At 41.0% G+C, this 21999-nt stretch overlaps 1 protein-coding gene across 1 annotated transcript in view; it reads left to right on the plus strand.

Moving 5' to 3' along the window:
- The first annotated feature begins 503 nt into the window (after nt 1-503).
- Nucleotides 504-21999, plus strand: part of pde11a (phosphodiesterase 11a) — a 39423-nt gene continuing 17927 nt past the window's right edge. The window contains exons 1-7 of the mRNA XM_086220621.1: nt 504-1695; nt 2342-2500; nt 12613-12702; nt 13260-13400; nt 13539-13603; nt 16946-17078; nt 19115-19190. Of these exons, the coding sequence (XP_086076747.1) occupies nt 907-1695; nt 2342-2500; nt 12613-12702; nt 13260-13400; nt 13539-13603; nt 16946-17078; nt 19115-19190 (1453 nt within the window). The 5' untranslated portion in view covers nt 504-906. The remainder of the gene's footprint in view (nt 1696-2341; nt 2501-12612; nt 12703-13259; nt 13401-13538; nt 13604-16945; nt 17079-19114; nt 19191-21999) is intronic.

Here is a 21999-nt window from a genome sequence, read left to right on the forward strand (position 1 = left end):
CCCTCTAGTGTTCAAAAGTAATCTGCACACCGTTTTTGTTTTTGTTTTTTTAAAATAAGGTTGATTTTGTGACGTCAAGTTACATAATGAAATATACAGGTAGCCACCGCAAAACCCACATTTCCTGAAGCGTTAAGCTTATGAGATATATTTGTGATTCACTTTTATGCTATCGTACATTAATTACATTCCCAGAGCGTTTGATTATTCTTGTCGCTCAGGGGAGTCACGACTAAAGCCTCGCCAGAGAATGCAGAGGAATGTTTGAGGCCTACTTTCACTCTTATTTGCTTTTAATTGTATTTGTAAATCTCGAGTCAAAAAAAAAATCTTCATAAGCGTATCTCAGTGTGGTGTGGCTTATGATACGCATTTTTAATAAGCAGGATATGATGATGGATTAACTGAGTTATCATCATCATCATCATCATCATCATCATACTCAAAGGAGGGCAAACGGTTCAAACGGCCAAAGAAGCTTACTGACTACGGAGACAAGCCGAGCTCCTGCCGGTGTGACGACGCGAGCGTCAGCGGGACCGAGCCAACCACAGCCGGCGTCATTTGCACACAAGCAGACCCACACAGTGGTGATGCTCAATAGTGTCTTTCCCCGAGATTTCCAGTTCATGTGGTCGTCCACGTATTTGCCTCCTCACTGGTTTGCTCAGATCTTTTAAGTCCACCGATGCTTTGGAGGAATGCTGGTGCGCAAAGAGTCTCAACCCTTCCATCCAAAGAGGGGAAACTGGAGATGTAGCTGAAGCTCACGGGGGGTTTCCAGCACCGTGGAAGTTGTGGTATTCAAGCGATTCTCTACCTTAACCTCCAGTAAAGCATCATAGATGACATTTCTCTGCGCGACTTCATGGATCTGGTTCACTGAGGACCAGCTGAAGACCAGGTATGGCAGTGCCGAATATGGTGTTCTCTGACGTGGAAAGTTTTTTAGACTCACACCCCGACTTATTCGAGGACTACCTGAACAGAAAAGGGAGTTATAGCATGGTGGAGAAATGGCTCAAGAATCACCAGGCGAGTAAAAGTCCAGCGGCTGCGACTCCCAGCGAGCCGAGAGAGGAGAAGAGCAACGCGCTAAAAGACAGCTGGGCGAGCAAGTGTGATGGGCTGCAGCGGAGAGCCTCGCAGAAGGAGCTGCGTAAAACTTTCGCCAGATCTAAAGCTATTAATGTCAACAGGACGTATGACGAGCATGTCAACTCCAGGGCCCAGGAACCCCTGACCAGCATGAGGAGGAGAGCTCTGCTGAGGAAAGCCAGCTCTCTGCCCCCGACCACTGCGCACATACTGAGCGCACTGCTGGAGTCTAGAGTCAACATCCCCCAGTACCCGTCCACAGCCGTGGATTTTAAATATTACCTCAAAGAACATAACGAAAGAGAGTTCTTCCTAGAGCTCGTCAAAGACATATCTAACGACTTGGATCTAACGAGTCTCAGCTACAAAATCCTTGTGTTTGTTTGTATTATGGTCGATGCAGACCGTTGCTCCTTGTTTCTAGTGGAGGGCACAGGCAACAAGAAGACACTAGTATCTAAATTCTTCGATGTGCACGCAGGCACCACAGTTTTACCCTCAATGAATTCAGATGAAGTTCAAGTGCCATGGGGGAAAGGGATCATTGGATATGTGGCCGAGCACGGAGAGACTGTGAACATTCCTGACGCCTATCAGGTGCCTGCTCGTCTTTGTGCATGCATGCCTCTGTGCATTTTGCATGACTCGCTGAAAGAGTGAGTGTGAGAGTGAGAGAGAGAGAGGCAGAGAGAGAGAGAGAGAGAGAGAGAGAGATCTTTCACTCTGTCAGTTAATGTGTCACAGTTAATTGACCATCAGAGTGTAACAGAACTAAAAGCACTAAAACCAACACTCAGCAGGGTGAAGATGATAGCAGCCAAAACATCATTTAACAACGATCATCATTTCCTCTCTGCATCTTTTACAGGTTCACAGGGATATACTCGTCTTTATGACGTACGATACCAGATTACATTTAAGCCCACTTTGCTGCTTCATGCCCACAGCCCCTTTTCAAGAAATGTCAAAATGTCAGCTGTTTATTGGCTGAACATCTGCAGAAGAAATGAGCGAAACTGCTTTAAAACTGCAGTCACCTTTAACTCAGACAGGTGTCATGTTATGAAGCACAACCAAGATTGTCGTGCACTGGTACAGACCTTTTTTGTGTGTGACTGCAACTTGGATTCCTGAGGATTTATAAATTTTATTGCACTGTTATCAAGACCAAGAGGGGGAAAATGCATTTTTTTTTTTTTTTTTGCAATAAGCATCTTTATTGTCTTCTGTCCCTTGGTTGCAGGATCGTCGGTTCAGTGATGAAATTGACAAGCTGACGGGTTACAAAACCAAGTCACTCTTGTGTATGCCCATACGCAACAGCGATGGCGAGATTATCGGAGTTGCTCAGGCCATCAACAAGACGTCAAGTGTGGAACTCTTCACTGAGGATGATGAGAAGGTAATTTCCTTGTTGCAGAGGAAATGCCGTGTGAGCGAAGATCATATAATACAGAATGTACTGTGATGTCAGTTTTTGCAAAACAGCTCAATCAATATAAGACAAATTTCTTCTTCTTATTTGGTTCTAATTCTTGTCTGAAAGCCAGTTATCCTGTAAATTCTTGTGGTTTTTTTTTTGTTTGTTTTTGTTTTCTGCACATACGTGTGTTAGATTTGAGAAAAAAACCCCAAATAGAGTTTTGTGTGTGTATGAATCAACCAACTCTCACGTGCAACACAGACAAAATTATTCAGGCCAATTTTAATACGGATCACAAATCACTGTGTATAAATTAGGTTGGTATTTAACTGTAAAGGGATGGTTTTAGTTTTTTTATGTGTAACTATTCTGATAAACTAATGATGGCATGAAATAATCGATAAATGGAATCACCTACTCATGTTGTATAAGACTAGAAATTGGCCATTTAAAAACAAAAAATCAGAAATATTGATACGCTTTAGTCACGATTTAAGCCTCACTTGGGTCAAGTCCACCATTTTGGTTCAGAAAAGAAAGAAAGCGCGAACATTCCTGCTGCTCCTGAGCGGATTCCTTCTGAAAATCTAACGTTGATAACAAGGTTGACACTTTGATTTGTGTTCATTACCTTTATCGGTGAAATAGCCAAACAAATACCTCAGTGTTTGCCACACATTCTCATAACTCAACCCTCTTCTAACCCTTCGTTTAAAATGTTTCATTTGCTTTGCTGCCAATGAAAACAATATTTTATTAACTATACATGCATGCACTGTCACCACAGCAACCACCATGCCCTGAATTGATGATCTAGTTTTCTGTCACATTCTTGTCTGGGACACTTTAGGACACATTACACTACCAAGATATTTGGCCAAACGTGTCCCCGACGATCCCAGCAAATGATTTGAATAACTGGATCTCAGTGCGTCCCGGTAGTTGTTTACTCGTGTATTTTGCGGCGTCGACTTGTCATCTGATCTCCCGACAAACATTACACCGCCTGACTGTTTTTTGTGTTTTTTTTAAGGTCAGTGGAAACATTGTTTACTAGTGGTAGTGAAGATAATAATAAAAAATATATAAAATTTTCGCAAACATCAGCATGTTCACATTGTCATTGTAAGCAAGTTGTCAAGCTGATTTAGTACTTAGGAACACATTGCATAGGTATAGTTTCTCAGGGCTGCTAGCGTGGCTTTGGACTTCAGTGGTGTTATTGCAACACAGTGCACTTTATTGCAGAGGAGAGTCAGTTCTTAGGGGCAGCACGGTGGTGCAGTGGTTAGCACTGTCGCCTCATAGCAAGAAGGTTCTAGGTTTGAGTCCTGGCTCCAGCACAGGATCTTTCTGTGTGGAGTCTCCATGTTCTCCCTGTGCCTATGTGGGTTCTCTCTGGTACTCCAGCTTCCTCCCACAGTCCAAAGACATCAAGAGAGGACGAGGCTGATTGATACTCTAAATTGACCGTAGGTGTGACTGTGAGTGTGAATGGTTGTCTGTCTCTATGTGTTGGCCCTGTGATGGACTGGTGACCTGTCCAGGGTGAACCCTGCCTCTCACCTAAAGGCTGCTGGGATAGGCTCCAGCCCCCCTGCAACCCTTACCAAGATAAGTGGAAGAAAATGGATGGATGGATGGAAGGATGGATGGTGAACAAATACAGTTCTCTGGTGGTAGTATGGTACACAAGTATATTTGTTTTACATTGTTATCAATGGAATATTCATGAGTTTGCAATGGCAGTGATACAATTAATTAGACAGATTTTTCCTCATATTTTGCCTGTTTTTATATTGTGACTTACATGTGAATAGTGAGCTGGAAACATGCTCTGGAACATTCTGTTCTGTTCTGTTGGGTGGTTCTTCAGTTGTGGCTTGATTCTCTGCCTGAATTGAGAATCTGCTGCCCCATATTGATATGGAGAGTGAAATGTGTGTCCAGATCATCTAAAATTTGTCCTTTTAAAGGGAAGTGGGAGAAGGAGTTATTCATTCATGTCACATCCAAAACACAATTTTGACTCATCAAATAAGAAAAAACACACATGAAATCAACACTATAACAATGGCTGCAACCAACTGAGCCAGGCTTCGAGCTCTGGTGTTATGCATATCCAGTCACTGATAAAAGCTTAGGAAGAATAATGGAACATCGTTAATGTTAGTGAGTCCACCTGTGGCTTTCCTGCGTTGACAAGTTAACATGTCTGCCATGAGAAGAGCCTGCCATGCTTCCCGGAATCAAATTTTCCTAAGGCAATGTCTCCAAAGGGTCAGGAGCCTCTTGAGAATAACAACTTTACACAAGAATCTTATTGGTTTTCCTGTTACTTGTGTTCTGAGTGGGACAGTGTTAGTTTCCAATTTGCTGTTAGCACCTGAGTTGCTCAATGGACAACAGATTAGAGAATGTGACTGTGTGTGTGTGAGAAGAAACGGAACACAGGAAGCAGTTGCCATGATTTCTACACAGCTTGTATATGTTCCACAAGGACTGAAACATTGTCTTGGTTCATTTTTTTTTTCTTTGTGCGTCAACTTGACAGGGAAACTCTGAATGCAAGTTGATGTAAGTTATAATATCTATAGGTTTTTATTTGTCTTAGTGTCCCTCAATTGAAGCTGCGCTGTCACAATTAAATCTTCAGATTACCGTCATTGTTTGTAATAGACGCAGATTAGGAATTCATGTTTTCTTTCCTGTGTTTTGAGAAAATGTCACATTGCATCAACATCACACTAATGCTCGGGATGGCGAAAGCTGAATTAGTAATGAACTGCAACAGTAAAACTAGAGAACACAGTAAGCTCTCTGCATGGCACAGATACAGTTCAGTTTTTATGGAAGATCTTGTAGTAGGAGAATAGTTCTCACTTTTTAAAGCATGAAGTGACATGACATTAGCTTTTGGAGATTTTAGCGTACCTCTATCAGTCAACTGTAGTTTATTGTATTGTGATGCCTTATGGCAAATTTTAAACGCATTATAGGGTTGGTTTTAAATCCCACGCTGTTTTAATTGCGTTATGATGATAAGCTGCAGGATTGAAGTCGGTTGGGGAGCTTTGATAATGGCTCAGCCCATCTATTAATGTGTTAAGTCATTATCTTGAGAGAGAAGTATTGCCATTGATTTAATTTAACAAATAAACTCACTTCATTATTTCAATCTACAGTGCCTCTTTCACTGTAGCTAAGCCCACTTCGATACACATTTTTAAATTTTGATACAGCTGCATAATTTGCAGGTAGATACTTTTATGAAATTTCCCTTCATACGATGTACTGTAAGTTCCTTTCATGTTGGTTCCATCTGCCAATATCATTTAACACCTGTGTTCCCCTTACCTGACAAAATCACTGTTAAATCGGCACAAATTAATATTTAATCACCATTTTAACACATATTCACGATGTAAATCATGAAAGAAAGAAGGCAAAACTACATTTGTGCTTGAGCTACATGTTTTAATACATTCCCACAGGTTATCTGATCAAATCCCTTCATGCGCTGCATCATACCTAACAAGCTCTTTTCAAAGTGTTTCATAAAATGTTGTATGTAGAAAGAAGGGCACTGAAAGATGCTGAAATCAAGAGGAAAAAAATAGAAAAATGATACGTGAGGAAAACCATAAATGCAGGTCCAACTGCTGAGAGAGTTTAGTTAGGGATCGAAACTGTTGGTCCCTGAAAGTTAGTTTATTGTTATTATTGTACACTGGATCTTGTAGATATAATAGTACATCGTCTGCATAGAGACTGCATCTAGCCGAAATACATTGAGATGCTTGTTCATGTTGTTTACTGGTAAACAGAGTTCACTAAATAACGCACCATCACTTGTTGTCCTTGTTTGGTTCCCCCATTTAAAATGTAACCTTGTGATATTTTGACATGAAAACTATTTGTTGAACAAGTCTCAAAGGTAGTTCAGTTAGCTTGGTTGCAAAGGCTTTACTATTTTTTTCAGGAGCCAGTGTTGATTAGTGAAAGGAGGGAATAGTGTAAAGGTAAAGTTGCATCTTTTATTGGTATTAAGTGAAAAAGCCTGTCTCTCCAATTGTTGATGTATTCTTTTTTGAAGGGGAACAGCTTTTTCCTCGCTCTTTTTGGGTGGACCATAGGTGCTGAAGTTGAGAGAGAGAGAGAGAGAGAGTGAGAGAGAGCGAGAGAGAGAGATCTTTTCCTGTATGAATTTTTTTTAACAGTCTTTGAAACTCTTGTTTGGACACTTTTTTCAGTTTCTACTTTTATTTATTTATTTTTACTATTTTTTTTAAAATACAGCAAATCATTTACATTCATCAAGTACATCATGGGCGGCAGGGAAGTGTGGATTGAAAGGTTTCCACTCTGTTATCAAAAGGGAAAATATTACACATGATGTCAATGGCGGTGTATTTATACATTTGTTTATTTTGATTTTATGTATGCAAGCAAAAAAAAAAAAGCTAAGTTCTGTGATTCCCTGTTGGCTTCACATTTTTCAGTCTATGACATCAGGTTGGTGAGGCTTATGCTCCTCATTGGAGCCATTTGTATTGTCAGGGCCACAGGGTTGTCTCACAATGACCAGGAGAAGAGCAGCAGTATCATCCAGAGTGGTGTTATTGGCTCAGAGACACCACTGCTGGAGCCTCTATCTGACTCTACGTCCACTCCAAGCATTATATGTCCCCATGTGCTGGTTGAAGAAAACAGACAACTCCACTTCATCTCCTGTCTGGAGCTTCACGCCATCTTGCACTTGTTCTTGCACAAACTCACTTGATACTTGATGAAACTGATCTTATCTCTGACATACGCTACGGGGGCTAGATTCCAGGCCATCTTTTGTCTGGTCTGAGACGCTGTACGGACCTTGAACTTCACAAGTTCTCCTTTCAGCGGCAAATCTGCCTTGTTCACCAAACCCCTGATTCCAAAAAAACAATGCTGTCCTTTAGTTCCACCTCCCCCTGTGACTTCAGTAAGTCCTTCATATCTGGGAGGGGTCTACAATGTGTGACAGACGGTTGACTTGTCAACGCAGGAAAGCCACAGGTGGACTCACTAACATTCACGATGTTCCATTATTCTTCCTAAGCTTTTATCAGTGACTGGATATGCATAACGCCAGAGCTCGAAGTCTGGCTCAGTTGGTTGCAGCCATTGTTATAGTGTTGATTTCATGTGTGTTTTTTCTTATTTGATGAGTCAAAATTGTGTTTTGGATGTGACATGAATGAATAACTCCTTCTCCCACTTCCCTTTAAAAGGACAAATTTTAGATGATCTGGACACACATTTCACTCTCCATATCAATATGGGGCAGCAGATTCTCAATTCAGGCAGAGAATCAAGCCACAACTGAAGAACCACCCAACAGAACAGAACAGAATGTTCCAGAGCATGTTTCCAGCTCACTATTCACATGTAAGTCACAATATAAAAACAGGCAAAATATGAGGAAAAATCTGTCTTATTAATTGTATCACTGCCATTGCAAACTCATGAATATTCCATTGATAACAATGTAAAACAAATATACTTGTGTACCATACTACCACTCGAGAACTGTATTTGTTCACCATCCATCCATCCATCCATTTTCTTGGTAAGGGTTGCAGGGGGGCTGGAGCCTATCCCAGCAGCCTTCAAGTGAGAGGCAGGGTTCACCCTGGACAGGTCCCCAGTCCATCACAGGGCCAACACATAGAGACAGACAACCATTCACACTCACAGTCACACCTACGGTCAATTTAGGGTATCAATCAGCCTCGTCCTCTCTTGATGTCTTTGGACTGTGGGAGGAAGCTGGAGTACCAGAGAGAACCCACACAGGAACAGGGAGAACATGGAGACTCCACACAGAAAGACCCTGTGCCCGAGCCGGGACTTGAACCTGGAATCTTCTTGCTATGAGGCGACAGTGCTGACCACTGCACCACCGTGCCGCCTCATTTTTGCAACCTAACCTTGAAACTAAAATGTTCGATAATGTTCTTGTTGTGTCAGACATTTCGACCAAATGAAGATATTTCTGCATACCTTTTTAACACAAAAAGCAAGAGAATGAACATAAAAGAAAAAAAATTCAGCAGCATTGGCCTCAGACAACTGAGTTTATTATTTATTCAATGTATGGCTGCTTTTGGAGGTTAATTTCAGGTGTCATCATAAAAAGGATTCATATTGTGTACCCATCATGTAACCACCTGCCATAACCTGATTAAAATCATGTTACTAAAAACCTGAATGAGACACCTGGCCTGCAATTTCATTTACAGTTGTGTAGGAAGGAACTTCCCTGAAAGAAACTACAGTATCTCTGGTTTTGAGTGTAGCGTTAGAGGACATTAGCCTTGGTCAAATGATGAAGCAATGATCTCTTCATTAGTACATTTGTTAAAAGGTTTTGACTCATAGGCCAGGAATTGAATCTGGACTTCCCATGTGGCAGACAGTAATCTACCAATAAACTCTAAGCTTACACCGTGGTGATTTTTCTTTACCCATGTCGCCCTGAAAGAACAATCTATTAAAGGCGCAGTTCAGTGTTTTTTGAAATTGAATCTTATTTGCTACTTACAAATTCTAATGCTAAAAAAAAAACCTGAATTATTCCTTTAACATGCGTAGGAAACAAAGTGAGCTTCAGTGTGCATCACAGAAGTGAACACAAAGGGTTTACTTTTCAGTGCAACAAGGGCTTAAAACGTCACTCACAGTAAGTGTCGGTGGTTCAGTGGTAGAGGTCTCACCTGCCAAAAGACACAAAACTGTCAAAGTAAATCTATTTGCAGACAGGAATCTTGTAACATTAAGCAGGGCTTTGACATGCGTCATAGCCATGTTATGTTCTGAGTGGCAGGTTTGGAGTTGTGCAGGTCTTGCACTCCGCTCAAACTTGCTTATATTGTTACTTTTGCACTTCAGAAACTTTTAGAAACGTTGTAGGTGGTAAGCATTTTGGAATATTGCTGAGGTAGCCAGAGCTGTGTGCTGTGACGGGTGGCCTGGTGAGGACAGAAAGAGCGGGGTATCATCAACATAGTGTAATATGGAGTTGTAAGGAATGGAGGAGACGCTTGTTGGAAACAAAGTGGTGATGAATTCTGCCACTGCTGCACCACTCTAAGAGATGTTCTTTTGAGGTGGTGGTACTAAAACTGTGTACGCTTCAGATCGCTAGTTCAGATAGGGAGGGTGATTTTGTGGTTCACTGTGTCAGAGGCTGCCAACAGGTTCAGTAAGATGAGAATTGATGTCTGGATATCCCTCTGGGTCTCTGCTGCTCACAGCACTTTCACAGGAATAGATGCTCTTGAAACCAGGTGGTTGTGATGGAGTAGATTATTTTGAGAGAGGATAACTGAGACTTGGGTGAAGATGGCATGGTCTTGAACCGTCTGGGGTTTTCTTTGGTCACAGATCTATATATTGCAGTACTTTCGTTATCACATCTGTACCAGTTACTACACTCTTGTCAATTACACGGTTGTAGTATAGAATTGATTTGAATTCCAATAATTGTCAACAGCCTCAGGGATATCAGTCACACATGTTTGAAAAGTTTTTATGCATCTCAGTGTACTGATACAGCAGCCAGTGCTTAGTTTTACCAATAATACATAAAACAACTTAATCATTGGTGGAAATACTAGCATGGTCATGCTTAAATTACAACTCAATTCAGAGTATTTGAATTTTAAATTGCGGTCATATAAAATTGTAATTTGTAAGTTTTATGGTTTGCTGTGGTACCACAAAAAGGTGCTCCTTGTATATCAGTCATATTCGTGATCATGTGAATAAGAGACTTACTTTGTCAAATATGTTTAGCCGATATAAACAGTTGATGTCACTTTCAAAAGATGTTGTCTTTGCTAAGCACAACTGCAGAATTGCTAGACGCAAGAGGTCATATTAATTTCTGATGGCGAACCAACACCGGCTTCACTTCACCTCACATTTGTAGCGTAAATGCAACTAGTAGTTGAGTATCATGAGATAAGAGGAGAACTGTGTAATTTCTCATTTCTGTAGTAATTTCAGGTAGAGTGAGCATCTCCAAGGATGTGGCCAGTTAGTTTTGTTATTAAACCACTCTTTACTGGTCAGTCCACAGGTCTCTAGGCAAAAATGTCTGTAATGCAACCTGGTATAATGGCCTGCCTGACAGAATGTAATTAGAGAGAGCAGTGCTTTTCTTGGGTTTGCCTGTTAGTACTGTGGACAGATCCATAGGCAGATCCCCAAAGTCCTGCTCACTAATGAATCTTCTTCTGCCGGGGCTATTGATGACTGTTGCCTCTCTGGAAGATCATTATTACAGAATTCCATAGGACAGCTGAAATAGCTTATTGCTCAGCATCATTTGGCTTCCGTGTCTCGAAAACAACTGCATAAGCTGCTTGATTATGTGTAATGAATAACTGAATGGATAAAGTCGTCTCGCTCATTAGCAAGGCGGAGTAATATTTCAAGTCACATCATGATTAGGAATTTTATTAATTGGGTAATTTACTTAGCATAATGCTAAATAGTCTTAATATGCACATCAGTACTTATGTATTTCATATTTGAAAGCTAGTCAAACACACTTACAGTACATATGCTACATGTGTTCCAAACTCTCCAGCTAAACCACCGATGACTGAGGGCTTGTGGTCTGATTTACGGTGAAAAATATCAAAACATGTACGCTTGACACTCATGGGGCCCTATAAAAACAACCTATGGCGCCAGGCGGTCGGGGGGATGTTGCCATATGTGCGTTCAGGGTGTGTTAAGCTTCAATTTGGTATTTAGAGGGGTGCTTAATCAGGGTGCAAACCACGGTGCGCGGTGGAAAAAGGCAGTTATTAGATACCTAATTATTCATAGGTGTGTTTTGGATGTGACAAATGTAAATCAAACGTGACGGAAATTTGATCGTCAATTATTATTTTAGACAGCTTTGATATATAATACTTGTGACTGCTGTGTGCATGGTAAATATATTCTTTTTAGATTATATAGTGGGTAGCTTTAACATTGTTGCTACATCACAATTCTTGTGGAAACTGATAAATTCATTTCAGGTCAGGTTTTGTGTGTGTGTGTGTGTGTGTGTGTGTGTGTGTGTGTGTGTGTGTGTGTGTGTGTGTGTGTGTGTGTGTGTGTGTGTGTGTGTGTGTGTGTGTGCATTGAGTTTGTGACTTCTGGACTACTTCCGGACATTTTTTTTTAATAGGTCACAAATACGGGCTCCACAGTTATCAACAGGGCGCTGTAGGATTTTGCTCTTCTCATGTTCATTTGTGGCTGATGACTCATAGGTACATCATGTATTCTAAAAGGTGAAAGAGATATCAGCAACCACAGCTGAGTAACTTCCCATTCATGTATTGTTGTGGTGTCCTAAGCTCAGGTTGCACTGAGGGCTGGTAAATATTCGTGGGTTTGTTGTACTGATTGTATTGTTTACACAGCAGCCAGATGTTAAAGATAGATAACTAAACAAGAGGCTGAGTAAGGAAGCACACAACCTAAATGCTATTGATTCTATGTTATGGGGGCAGAGTGGCTCTCAGATAAGGCTATGTTGCAGGGTAATTGTAGTTCTGTAGAATCCAGCCAGTGTATGCACATCACAGCTGTCTTCATAGCTGTTGTGTCTTTTGTATGAATCAGCAGGGGTCAGGAAGAAAGAAATGCAGTTTGACTCTAAACTACTACAGTGTTAGAAACTATGCTCATTAAACCACATCAATTGATTACATTATTTATGTGAAGAAAATATGAGTGTATTTATTTTATCGGCCCAAGGCATAGTAAGTCAGGCTATTCAGTCAAATGGTAAAATGTCAGATGAATTGATTTATATGTGGCAGCAAGTAATGATGTCAATGAAAGGCCATTTCTTATTTGTTCCATTTCGAAGGGGAACTTTTTTACTGGGATGAAAGTATGAATTATTTGCCCACCTCAATATAAATAGTTTTTCGCGTTCCAAAGAAAAATATCTGTACATTATTAGTATGCGACATCATTCTTGAAAAATATCATTTTCTGTATGAAAAGGAGAAATTTGATCATGTCCTATATGTCCACAGGTGCTGCAGATGTACCTGCCCTTCTGTGGTATTGCAATCTCCAACGCCCAACTCTTTGCTGCCTCGAGGAAAGAGTATGACAGGAGTCGGGTAAGTGCCACAGGGCCAAACGCATAATAGCCCCCTCCAGTCCCTTGGATCAGCATTACTTCCTACAGCCTGATGCTGACATTATGGCTGAATATTGATCAGCAACGGCCCACTTGCTGCCATTGCACTTGGGATCACCGAGTAGCATGCAGCCCTGCATGGACATTTTCTGTGGATCCGTGGAGGGGGATGGGACCGTTTCCAGACAAGGGCCTGATCTAGGATAGATATCTCCAAGGGAATGTTAAGAGATGCACTAATTTGTGTCACACATTGATCTGTGATGGAGGGAGTATAATGAGAACACAGCCTGGTGAATGGAGGAGAGAAATGAAATTTATGGGCTTGTGTATTAAATTGGATGGGCATCGCTGTAGAGAAAGGGCTGAAATTACTTTTATTGGGAAAGCTAATCATTTTACATAACCCTGTTGTTTTATAGTTTAAAGATGGTAATAATGCTCCCACAGCTGAGCAAAGAAAAGGGTCTTCACTGTTACCTGCTGACAGCGTTCTTATTTAGTGGGTTTTGAGACAGCTTGTTGTTTCTCGTTCAGGCCCTCTTGGAGGTTGTCAATGACCTGTTTGAGGAGCAGACTGACCTGGAGAAGATTGTCAGGAAGATCATGCACCGTGCCCAGACATTGCTAAAGTGCGAGCGCTGCTCTGTTCAATTGCTGGAGGACATTGAGTCACCGGTACTATTTTGCCCTCTGCTGTCCCTCAGTGCTCGTGTCTGTCTGTTTGTTCATTAAAAAAAAACTGCGCATGTCATTTTTCTGTGCAGCTTCATGCAGAACTCTCGTGATTGTTTTTCCTCTTCTTGATTGTTTCAGGTAGTGAAGTTCACCAAATCATTTGAATTATTGTCCCCTAAGTGTAGTGCAGACACTGAAAGCAGGTAAGTAGAGTGTGTTTGTGCAACAACTACTCTGAAGAGTGTCTCTGTAACATCTGGCCTCATGAAAAACAACAAAAAAAACAACCCTCTTCTTCCGCAAACCTTTTCTCTTAACAGTCATGTCTCCCAATTTTGCCTTTGGCACTGCAGCACAGAGTCATGCTTGAATCTGTAAAGCTTCTATCAAGGACAAAAATAAAGAAATATGAAAATAAAATATTCTGTAGTGCTGTGGGAGTAATATGCTGGCATACCGTAGGAGCCCTACCTAATTGGGTTTGGAGAATTCTCTCCACTTCTAGGCATGGCTGAGCGGAGAAAGAGGGGCTTAATATTGTGTGGGATGTTTGTGGGAGAAAACTAACACTGAAAAGAATCCTGCACTCGCCGTCACTGCTATGGCCACTTCAAGGCTGTCGTTTTGACTTTGAAAGTGTTATTAAAAAGTATGACAAAAGACATAACGAGTACAGTAAGAAATTGTGAGTAATCAAAATGCTTGGCTGCTGGATGTGACAAGGTCGGTCTTCCTGATTGAACACACTTATATCTGGTGTTCTTCTGTTCTGACACACTAAATGATATAATTTCTTCACAGATACAGATTCTGACACCTGAACTAGACCAATACTGAGTACTGACCCCCCCCCCCCACACTATTTTTAATCAGTTTTTATTATTATTACTTATTTTATTAAGTGTGAACTTAATTCAGCTTGCATCAACAATATGTCCGCCTCAGGTTTTTCATTCCTGCATTCATGCTAACCCCCCCCCCTTCAGCTCCTCCTTTAATTATTATGCCTGCAGTTCTCTTCTTCCCTAACATAATTTTCTCATGACGAAGGCTTATTTAAAAAAAAAAGTGTTTATCCATATTAATTCTGGGATATTTACGTGTTTTACATTTGTACGTTATGATGTGTTGTGTTATGTCTTCACATCTGTACCGTTAGCATCAAATATGCTCATTCTGTTACATGGAAGCCCCTCGTAACTAAACTGTATTCCCCCAAAGTTAATTGTTGACAGATGACGGATGCGTGGTGGTGCAGTGGTCAGCGCTGTGGCCTCACAGCAAGAAGGTTCCTGGTTCAAGTCCCGGCTCCATCACAGCATCTTTCTGTGTGGAGTCTCCATGTTCTCCCTGTTCCTGTGTGGGTTCTCTCTGGTACTCCAGCTTCCTCCCACAGTCCAAAGACATCAAGAGGGGACGAGGCTGATTGATACTCTAAATTGACCGTAGGTGTGACTGTGAGTGTGAATGGTTGTCTGTCTCTATGTGTTGGCCCTGAGATGGACTGGTGACCTGTCCAGGGTGAACCCTGCTTCTTGCCTGAAGGCTGCTGGGATAGGCTCCAGCCCCCCCGCGACTCTTAACAGAAATAAGTGGAAGAAAATGGATGGATGGCTGGATGAACAAGGGTAGTCCTGTAATGTACAGATGTGATGAGATGTCATGATTGTAGTCACTGTTGTATTATCTGGCTCACGTTAAACATTTCACCCATTGATTCAATGAAGACTTCACCACTTGTTTGTGACTCCAGAATGCAGCAAGAGCCAGCCATGTATGTTAAACTAACTGGAAATGTTACCGTTTGATTTTTGGTCGATTGCTAAGCATGCAGCTGTATGAAGAATGTGAATCATATGAACTGATGCAGCTGACAGTTTATTAATTTATTTAGCTTCAGGCTAAATAAGCATGGCTGGCTCTTTCTGCAGGAGAGATAAAGAAGTGTTGCAAGAGGAAAAAAAACCTTCATCAGCTCAAGGCATGTAGATGGTAGTTCTTGAAGTACACTTTTCATGTAATGCTTTCAACCCTCTATAAAACCTGAACCAGGAACTTTGTTCTATCGTCCACTCTGAGAGTTGTCCCTCAACAGTATATGTCACCGTTTCATTGATGAGATTTTCCAAAAGAACACTTGAATCCACTTTGCTTGTTCAGAAATCAATCCTGTAAAACCATAGTTGCCAATGGAAACAGCTGGAATTGGAACCATCCATTCATTTTCTTCCGCTTATCATGTTAAGGGGCGCGGGGGGGCTGGAGCCTATCCCAGCAGCATTTGGGTGAGAGGTGGGGTTCACCCTGGACAGGTCACCAGTCCATCACATAGAGACAGACAACCATTCACTCTCACAGTCACACCTACAGTCAATTTAGAGTATCAATCAGCCTCGTCCCCTCTTGATGTCTTTGGACTGTGGAGGAAGCTGGAGTACCAGAGAGAACCCACACAGGAACAGGGAGAACATGCAGACTCCACACAGAAAGATCCGTGCTGGAGCCGGGACTCGAACTCAGAACCTTCTTGCTGTGAGGCTAACCACTGCACCACCGTGCTGCCGGAATTGGAACCAAACCACCCAAACAATTGTTCATGGTTGAAAGTGATAAACTACACAATATTTCACATCAAGCTGAAACACCAAACATATTGCATGGCTATGATAATGGCAGTCTTCCTTGAGGTTCATATATGAATAAAAAGGGGTCGCCATGTAAGATTTTACGCGTGCAATTGAGAGAATGCATTTGTTGTTGAACGGCGAGTGTTAGGTTGGATCTCTAATGGGCCTCTAAATCCCCAGCCGCCCCCATGAGGAGGATAATTTTGAGTTAGTGTTCAGTTCAGCTATGTGTCCGAGGCAGCTAAATGACATGAGACAGAAGAGAGGGAAAGAGAGAGAGAAAGAATGGGAAGGCAAGTCATCTTGTCATCACACCCATGAGGTTTATTCCCTGCTGCTCTGCTCTTTTCACATCCACACACAACTGCATCAGCAGATCAAAGGGATTCCAAAGATCTCACACCAGTGTCTCCACATCTTTGTTCCTCTCATCTAGAAAGATAAAACCAACCACACCGATCATTTACCTTGTTGCGTCTGAAGGTAAAAACTCAGCTTGCAGCAATAAATGTGAATGGATCAGGAATGCAGGGGGTTTCTGTGGCAGAGTGCAGGGGTATCTGGCAGTGAGGAAGCAAGTCACATACTTAATTTTTCCTTTTACTTCATAAGCTGTGGGAGAAGTTTAGTTCATTAATTGCAAGTCAACACAGAGGAGGGTCTGTAGAAATAAGAATACCCCTTTGCTAGCTTTGCAGTTTTGGTGTGAAAGAAAATACATTTTAGATCAAATTTAATGGAAAAAGAAGCTTTTTTGGACAATTTTCACACTAACAAATTTACAACCTCAACATGATGTGTTTGAAAAATGTTTTTGTGAATCTTGAAAACAGGCGAGGGGTCAGAGAGTGCAGAAAAGACATTTTTTTTCCTGTTCCGTTTTCGTTCTCATCCTCCCTTCTTGTTTTCTGACGCTAGTTTCAAAGACAGCATGGAGAAATCGTCGTACTCAGACTGGCTCATCAACAACAGTATTGCAGAGTTGGTTGCATCCACAGGACTGCCTGTCAACATCAGTGACGCCTATCAAGATCCTCGCTTTGATGCTGAGGTAAATGCGCCGGAGAACACCTTTGAAAATGTACATGAGTGGCATGAGTGAGAAGGGCAGCAAGAATTCGAGAAGAGTCTGTACCAAATATGCTTGTGATGCTTTTCATTTTACATCTAGAGGTATATTGTAATTTAAGAGCCCCCTCCAATCAGTTCAACTGGCTCATGTGGAGTCCTTTTCATTTCGTACTGTGGGCTCTTCACTTGTTTATGTCACAAGTGAGCCTCTGAGGTCACTGGTGATTCATTAATTGCTGTAAAATTGGCTTGGAAGCAAAGTGAGGATGACACTGTAGGTAGGTCGCGTTTCAAAATGAAGGCCGCAGTGAAGGTGATAGCAGTGCAAACTGTAACTAAAGCCACCAACTGTTGATCGTGTTGTCACACCTAATTAATTGGACGTCGAATCCTAATGTGACAGCCGTGTGATTTTTGCGGCTCACACGTGGCAGCAAGACTTCACGCAGGGGTCCAATAAGACAGCATTGAAATCATCACAGCTCACATCGCCTTGGGGCTTTTTCTTTAATGTGACCAGCATTAAACCTTTTTATTGGCACCAAGTGATGCTACATACTAGCCATCCTGCCTTGGATACAACAACCACGGCGGCTGGTGCTGATGCTGCACGTTCAAGCCTGACTGATACTGGATTTTGAGGCAAATACCTACATTACCTACATACAATTTATACATTTATGGAGTCGTATGACATCCACCTGAGGTAAAAAAAAAAAAACCTCTATTCCTAAATTAACAAGATGAAATTTAATGAGAAAAGATAGATTTCTGCCCTGTTTTTCTGAATTAACATGATGATTATTTGTTTTGGTGGACCCATCCAGGGTGCACCCTGCCTACAATTGACTGACAGATGTAGGTAAAAGCTAATTTTGTTAATATTCAGAAAAAGAGAGCAGAATTTCATATTTTCATGACAAATGATCTAATTCATTCAGAAAAATTGGTAGGATATATGCTTCTGGAGATATTTGGGAGATTTCAAATCAGATTATGGTATCTTTCTTTCTTTTTTCTTTTATACGAATCAAAGCCATCAACTTCTCAGGGTTTTTTTCTCACGGTCACATTGACACAAACCCATTCTTGCAATTTGTACAGAGATGCTGACATATACTCTGAAAGTTATCATCCATATCTACGGATATGGATGATAACTGCGCGTTACAAAACTGATAATCTGTAATGTGTTGATTATACATGTACGAGATCACACCAGCAGAATTTACAGAAGAAGTCTCCACCTCACCGCACAAAAAAATAGATAAACATATAAAAACAGTTAAAGATGAATTTGACTGACAGTTTTTTTTTAAATTTCTTATAGTGAATTATTTTGGCTGTGACAATCATGAAGTGAAACTCTGATACCATGACAGCCCTGTGCTGATGCTATAAATAATAATAAGCAACAGCAACAATAAGCTGATCTGGTCCTGGATAATCTATCAGTTTAACTGCACAGAATCATGCAGGTTGGCACGGCAGTCCACTTTACATTCAGGTGCAGGCCTCAAAAGTTTGACATGCTCTACATTACACAGCACTGTCCAACAAAAAAAGGAAAGTAAAATCAGTCATCAATCATTCATGACACCACCACTGCCACCTGGCTGGGTGGAGGAGCGACCAGCAGGCTCTCGCTGAATTGAGTAGATGTGAGTGCCTCACGCTGCATCTGTGGTTTCTAGACCTGTTCCAGTACTCTCCCGCTGATGAAGGGGCGTATATTCAAAAATTATAGTGAAAATATGATAAATCCACAGTTTAATAGAGAGGCTGTTTACCATCTTTCAATCGTAGCAACAACAAAATACTTACATAAGAACATGCCTTGATGTAAGGTGAAATGCTGTATCAACATACTGTACACTGCTGCTGAATTATTTTTGCGTTGATCATTACTCAAAGCCACAGTTTAATGCTGAATGCAGTGTATGGAAATGCATTTTGACTGCAGATGAATTGTAATTCTTGCGTTTTTTAATGTATTCACACTCCTGTTGTTTTTAGGCAGACCAGTTCTCAGACTTCCACATCCGCTCTGTGCTTTGTGTTCCCATCTGGAATAGCAACCATCAAATCATCGGTAAGTCAACGACAGCTTGATGTATCCTGGAGTAACTACAGCAGCTGCATCTATGCAACAGAGTAAAGCATGAATCCTCTTGGTAAAAGGAGCATCTTTAACCGCATGGCAAGAGATGTGTGGACAAGATTTACTCTTTTTCCTAATATAATCGAAAGCACACCATGGCGACTGCAATTTTCCATATTACAATATTTGTCAAAGGTTTGCCATTTTAACTCAAAATTCAAATTGTCCTGCCTCCATTTCACTTTCTACAGACTTCCAAAAATATTGCTGTTTGCCAGAGATCCCCACAAAGATCACATCAATTTCGTATTTTCTATTTTCTGACAGAGTGAGAATAATGACGAAAAGGTATCAACATTCCCTCTAATGTGGCACATCCTAGCGCACTCCCAGTATCAGCCAGCTTAATCATAATGAGATGTTTCATCTAAATCGCGCAGCCCCACCGTACCCGTGTTTGGCAACAACATCTGTCTTGCAGTTGCAGCTCCAATTCAAAAGGCCTTTGAGGGGGCTGAGGTTAGGGGTCAGGCCTTTGATGGCCTCTGGATATTGTCATGATGAATAAATCAAGAGCCTTTGCCTAAACTGTTTCCCTAAAGCGTTCTGTTGTCTAAAATGTCATTGTATGTTTTAACATTTGCAGTAAATAACAATAATGGAACTGGCCAAAACCAGGTCTACATCACTAAACCAGCTCCAAACCAAAATTACACAATTATAAGGGGTATTCACATGCTTTTGTTGATATTGTGCATTTTTGCTGTAGAGAAGAATTCAGAACTAACATCATCTGACACTGTCAAAATATAGATTTCACTTTTCTTTTCTTTTTTTTTTTGCTCTTTTTTTGTTTGCATCTAGAGGAGAGAGGAGATTCAGCATGCGTTCACTCAAAGCTGCATACATTCGATTAGACGCTCCGCCATCACTCCACATTTAGAGGTGGCGCTCCCTTGTTGTGTGCTTTGTGTTTGTGAATCAGCCCCAGGTCAACACCACACTGACACCCTGATAAATCATTGATCTCTCATCCGCTGTTGGCGCTGGATATTACATCGAGGAGCCGCGATGGCAGCTCCACTCGGTCCCGCCGAGGTCTGACACAGGAAGCCATTTGTTTTATTTGGGTGAAAAGTGATCAGCATATCTGCTGCAAATGGTTAGTTAATGTGTGATGCCTGTGTGTACAGTACTTGGGGTTTTTTGCGGAGGTGTTAATGCGCTTGTCAGGGAAGGGCAGGAGGCAAAAGAACAGAAAGACTGAGTGGAGGAAAAAAATGCAGTGTGTGGGAGGCACCCAAGGACCTGGAGTGAAAAAACATTTTACAAACAAAACAGCAGCAGATGAAATTCTCACGTCAAGGATACATTCAATTATCACATGAATGTCCTTGTGTCACGTGCCAAGGTTACAGGCTGCTCATTCAAAAGTTTACACATAAATCCAGACTTTAATAACAATTATTGATTTTGAAATTGATATTTCCTGCTCAAATATAACCACTTCATTTGCGCTATTTTCATATTTAATTTTGAATACATAATGTGCCTAAAACATGACAAGTAGCCAAAATTTGTAAAAACGTTGTTTTTTTGTTTTTTTTTTAAACCTGCTAACACAACAGAAATGTCTGAATCACTTAAAAATGCAATTTAAAAGTCTGAAGTCAGATTGTGGCAGATGAAATCCAGATCTTTATTCAATGACTGTTACGTCACGGCTGAAGTTCTGAGTAAATAAACAATTGAACTTGGAAGCTCGAAGGAAACACATCTAACCACGGTTAAAATCATTAGCGGGTGACTAGTGCTAATGTTTGGGGTCAGGGCTCAGATCGTTCACCTGCTGGTGAACCTGATGGATGGACGTAAGTGACAAACACACAACGGCTCCGAACCCGTCTGCAGTCGTGGTGTATAAAAACCAGACATCAGATATGATGCTTGGTCCTCTTAGGGTTTAAAAAGTCCTCTCCTGTTTCTCTAAATGGCGTTGCCTACTAAACACATGAATCCACACATTTAATGGAAAATTGGACTCCATTTATGAAGCGTTTTTCCAGATTGGCACATTTTTACTTACTGAACCAGGAACTGCCCCAAAATAATTAAAAAAAAAAATACAAGAACCAAAACCCACACGAGTTGATTTAAAGGATTTACAAATATAAATTACAAAATATAGAGTAAGAAATTACAAAATTGGTACATTAATAATGTTTAGTTAATGCTTGGTTATATTTGAATAAACTTTACTAATCAGCATAATTAATCCTTTATTGATGCTCTTAAAGAAGCTGTTCCCTCCACGGTCTCCCTGTTTTCCCATCCATCCTCACAGTAAGCTGTAATGTTAACATGAACACCATGAGTAAATGATTACTAGACACGTTTGTCATCTACTAAGTAAGCATTAATTACGGATAACTAAACATGAACTTACCGTTGTTAATGTACCCTTATTATAAAGTCAGTACTTTTTTTTTTGTGTGTAAATGTCTCAAGCCAAAATGCACATGACTTGATCCAAAAAGATCCGCGGGCTCTGAGTCAGACACACAGTGAGTGAATCCATTATTGTCTTGTAGTATTTCCAGTATAATTTGTGGTAACTGCAGATTAGTGTTCTGAAGGGTCTATGCTGAGACACCTGCGTTCCAAATCATCGGAAACGACATGCTCATTACGGCAGAAGCGGTTAGAGGTCAGAGAAGACATGAACTCTGTTTTTCAAATTTGATGAAACTGTAATGAATATCAATTTTAGCTACAGCGCTAACCCTATTTTAGCTCAGTG

This window comes from Aulostomus chinensis, chromosome 12 (assembly GCF_037954235.1).
Source record: "Aulostomus chinensis isolate RoL2024-O1b breed Wild chromosome 12, RoL_Achi_v1.0, whole genome shotgun sequence".
Classification (NCBI taxonomy): Eukaryota; Metazoa; Chordata; class Actinopteri; order Syngnathiformes; family Aulostomidae; genus Aulostomus; species Aulostomus chinensis.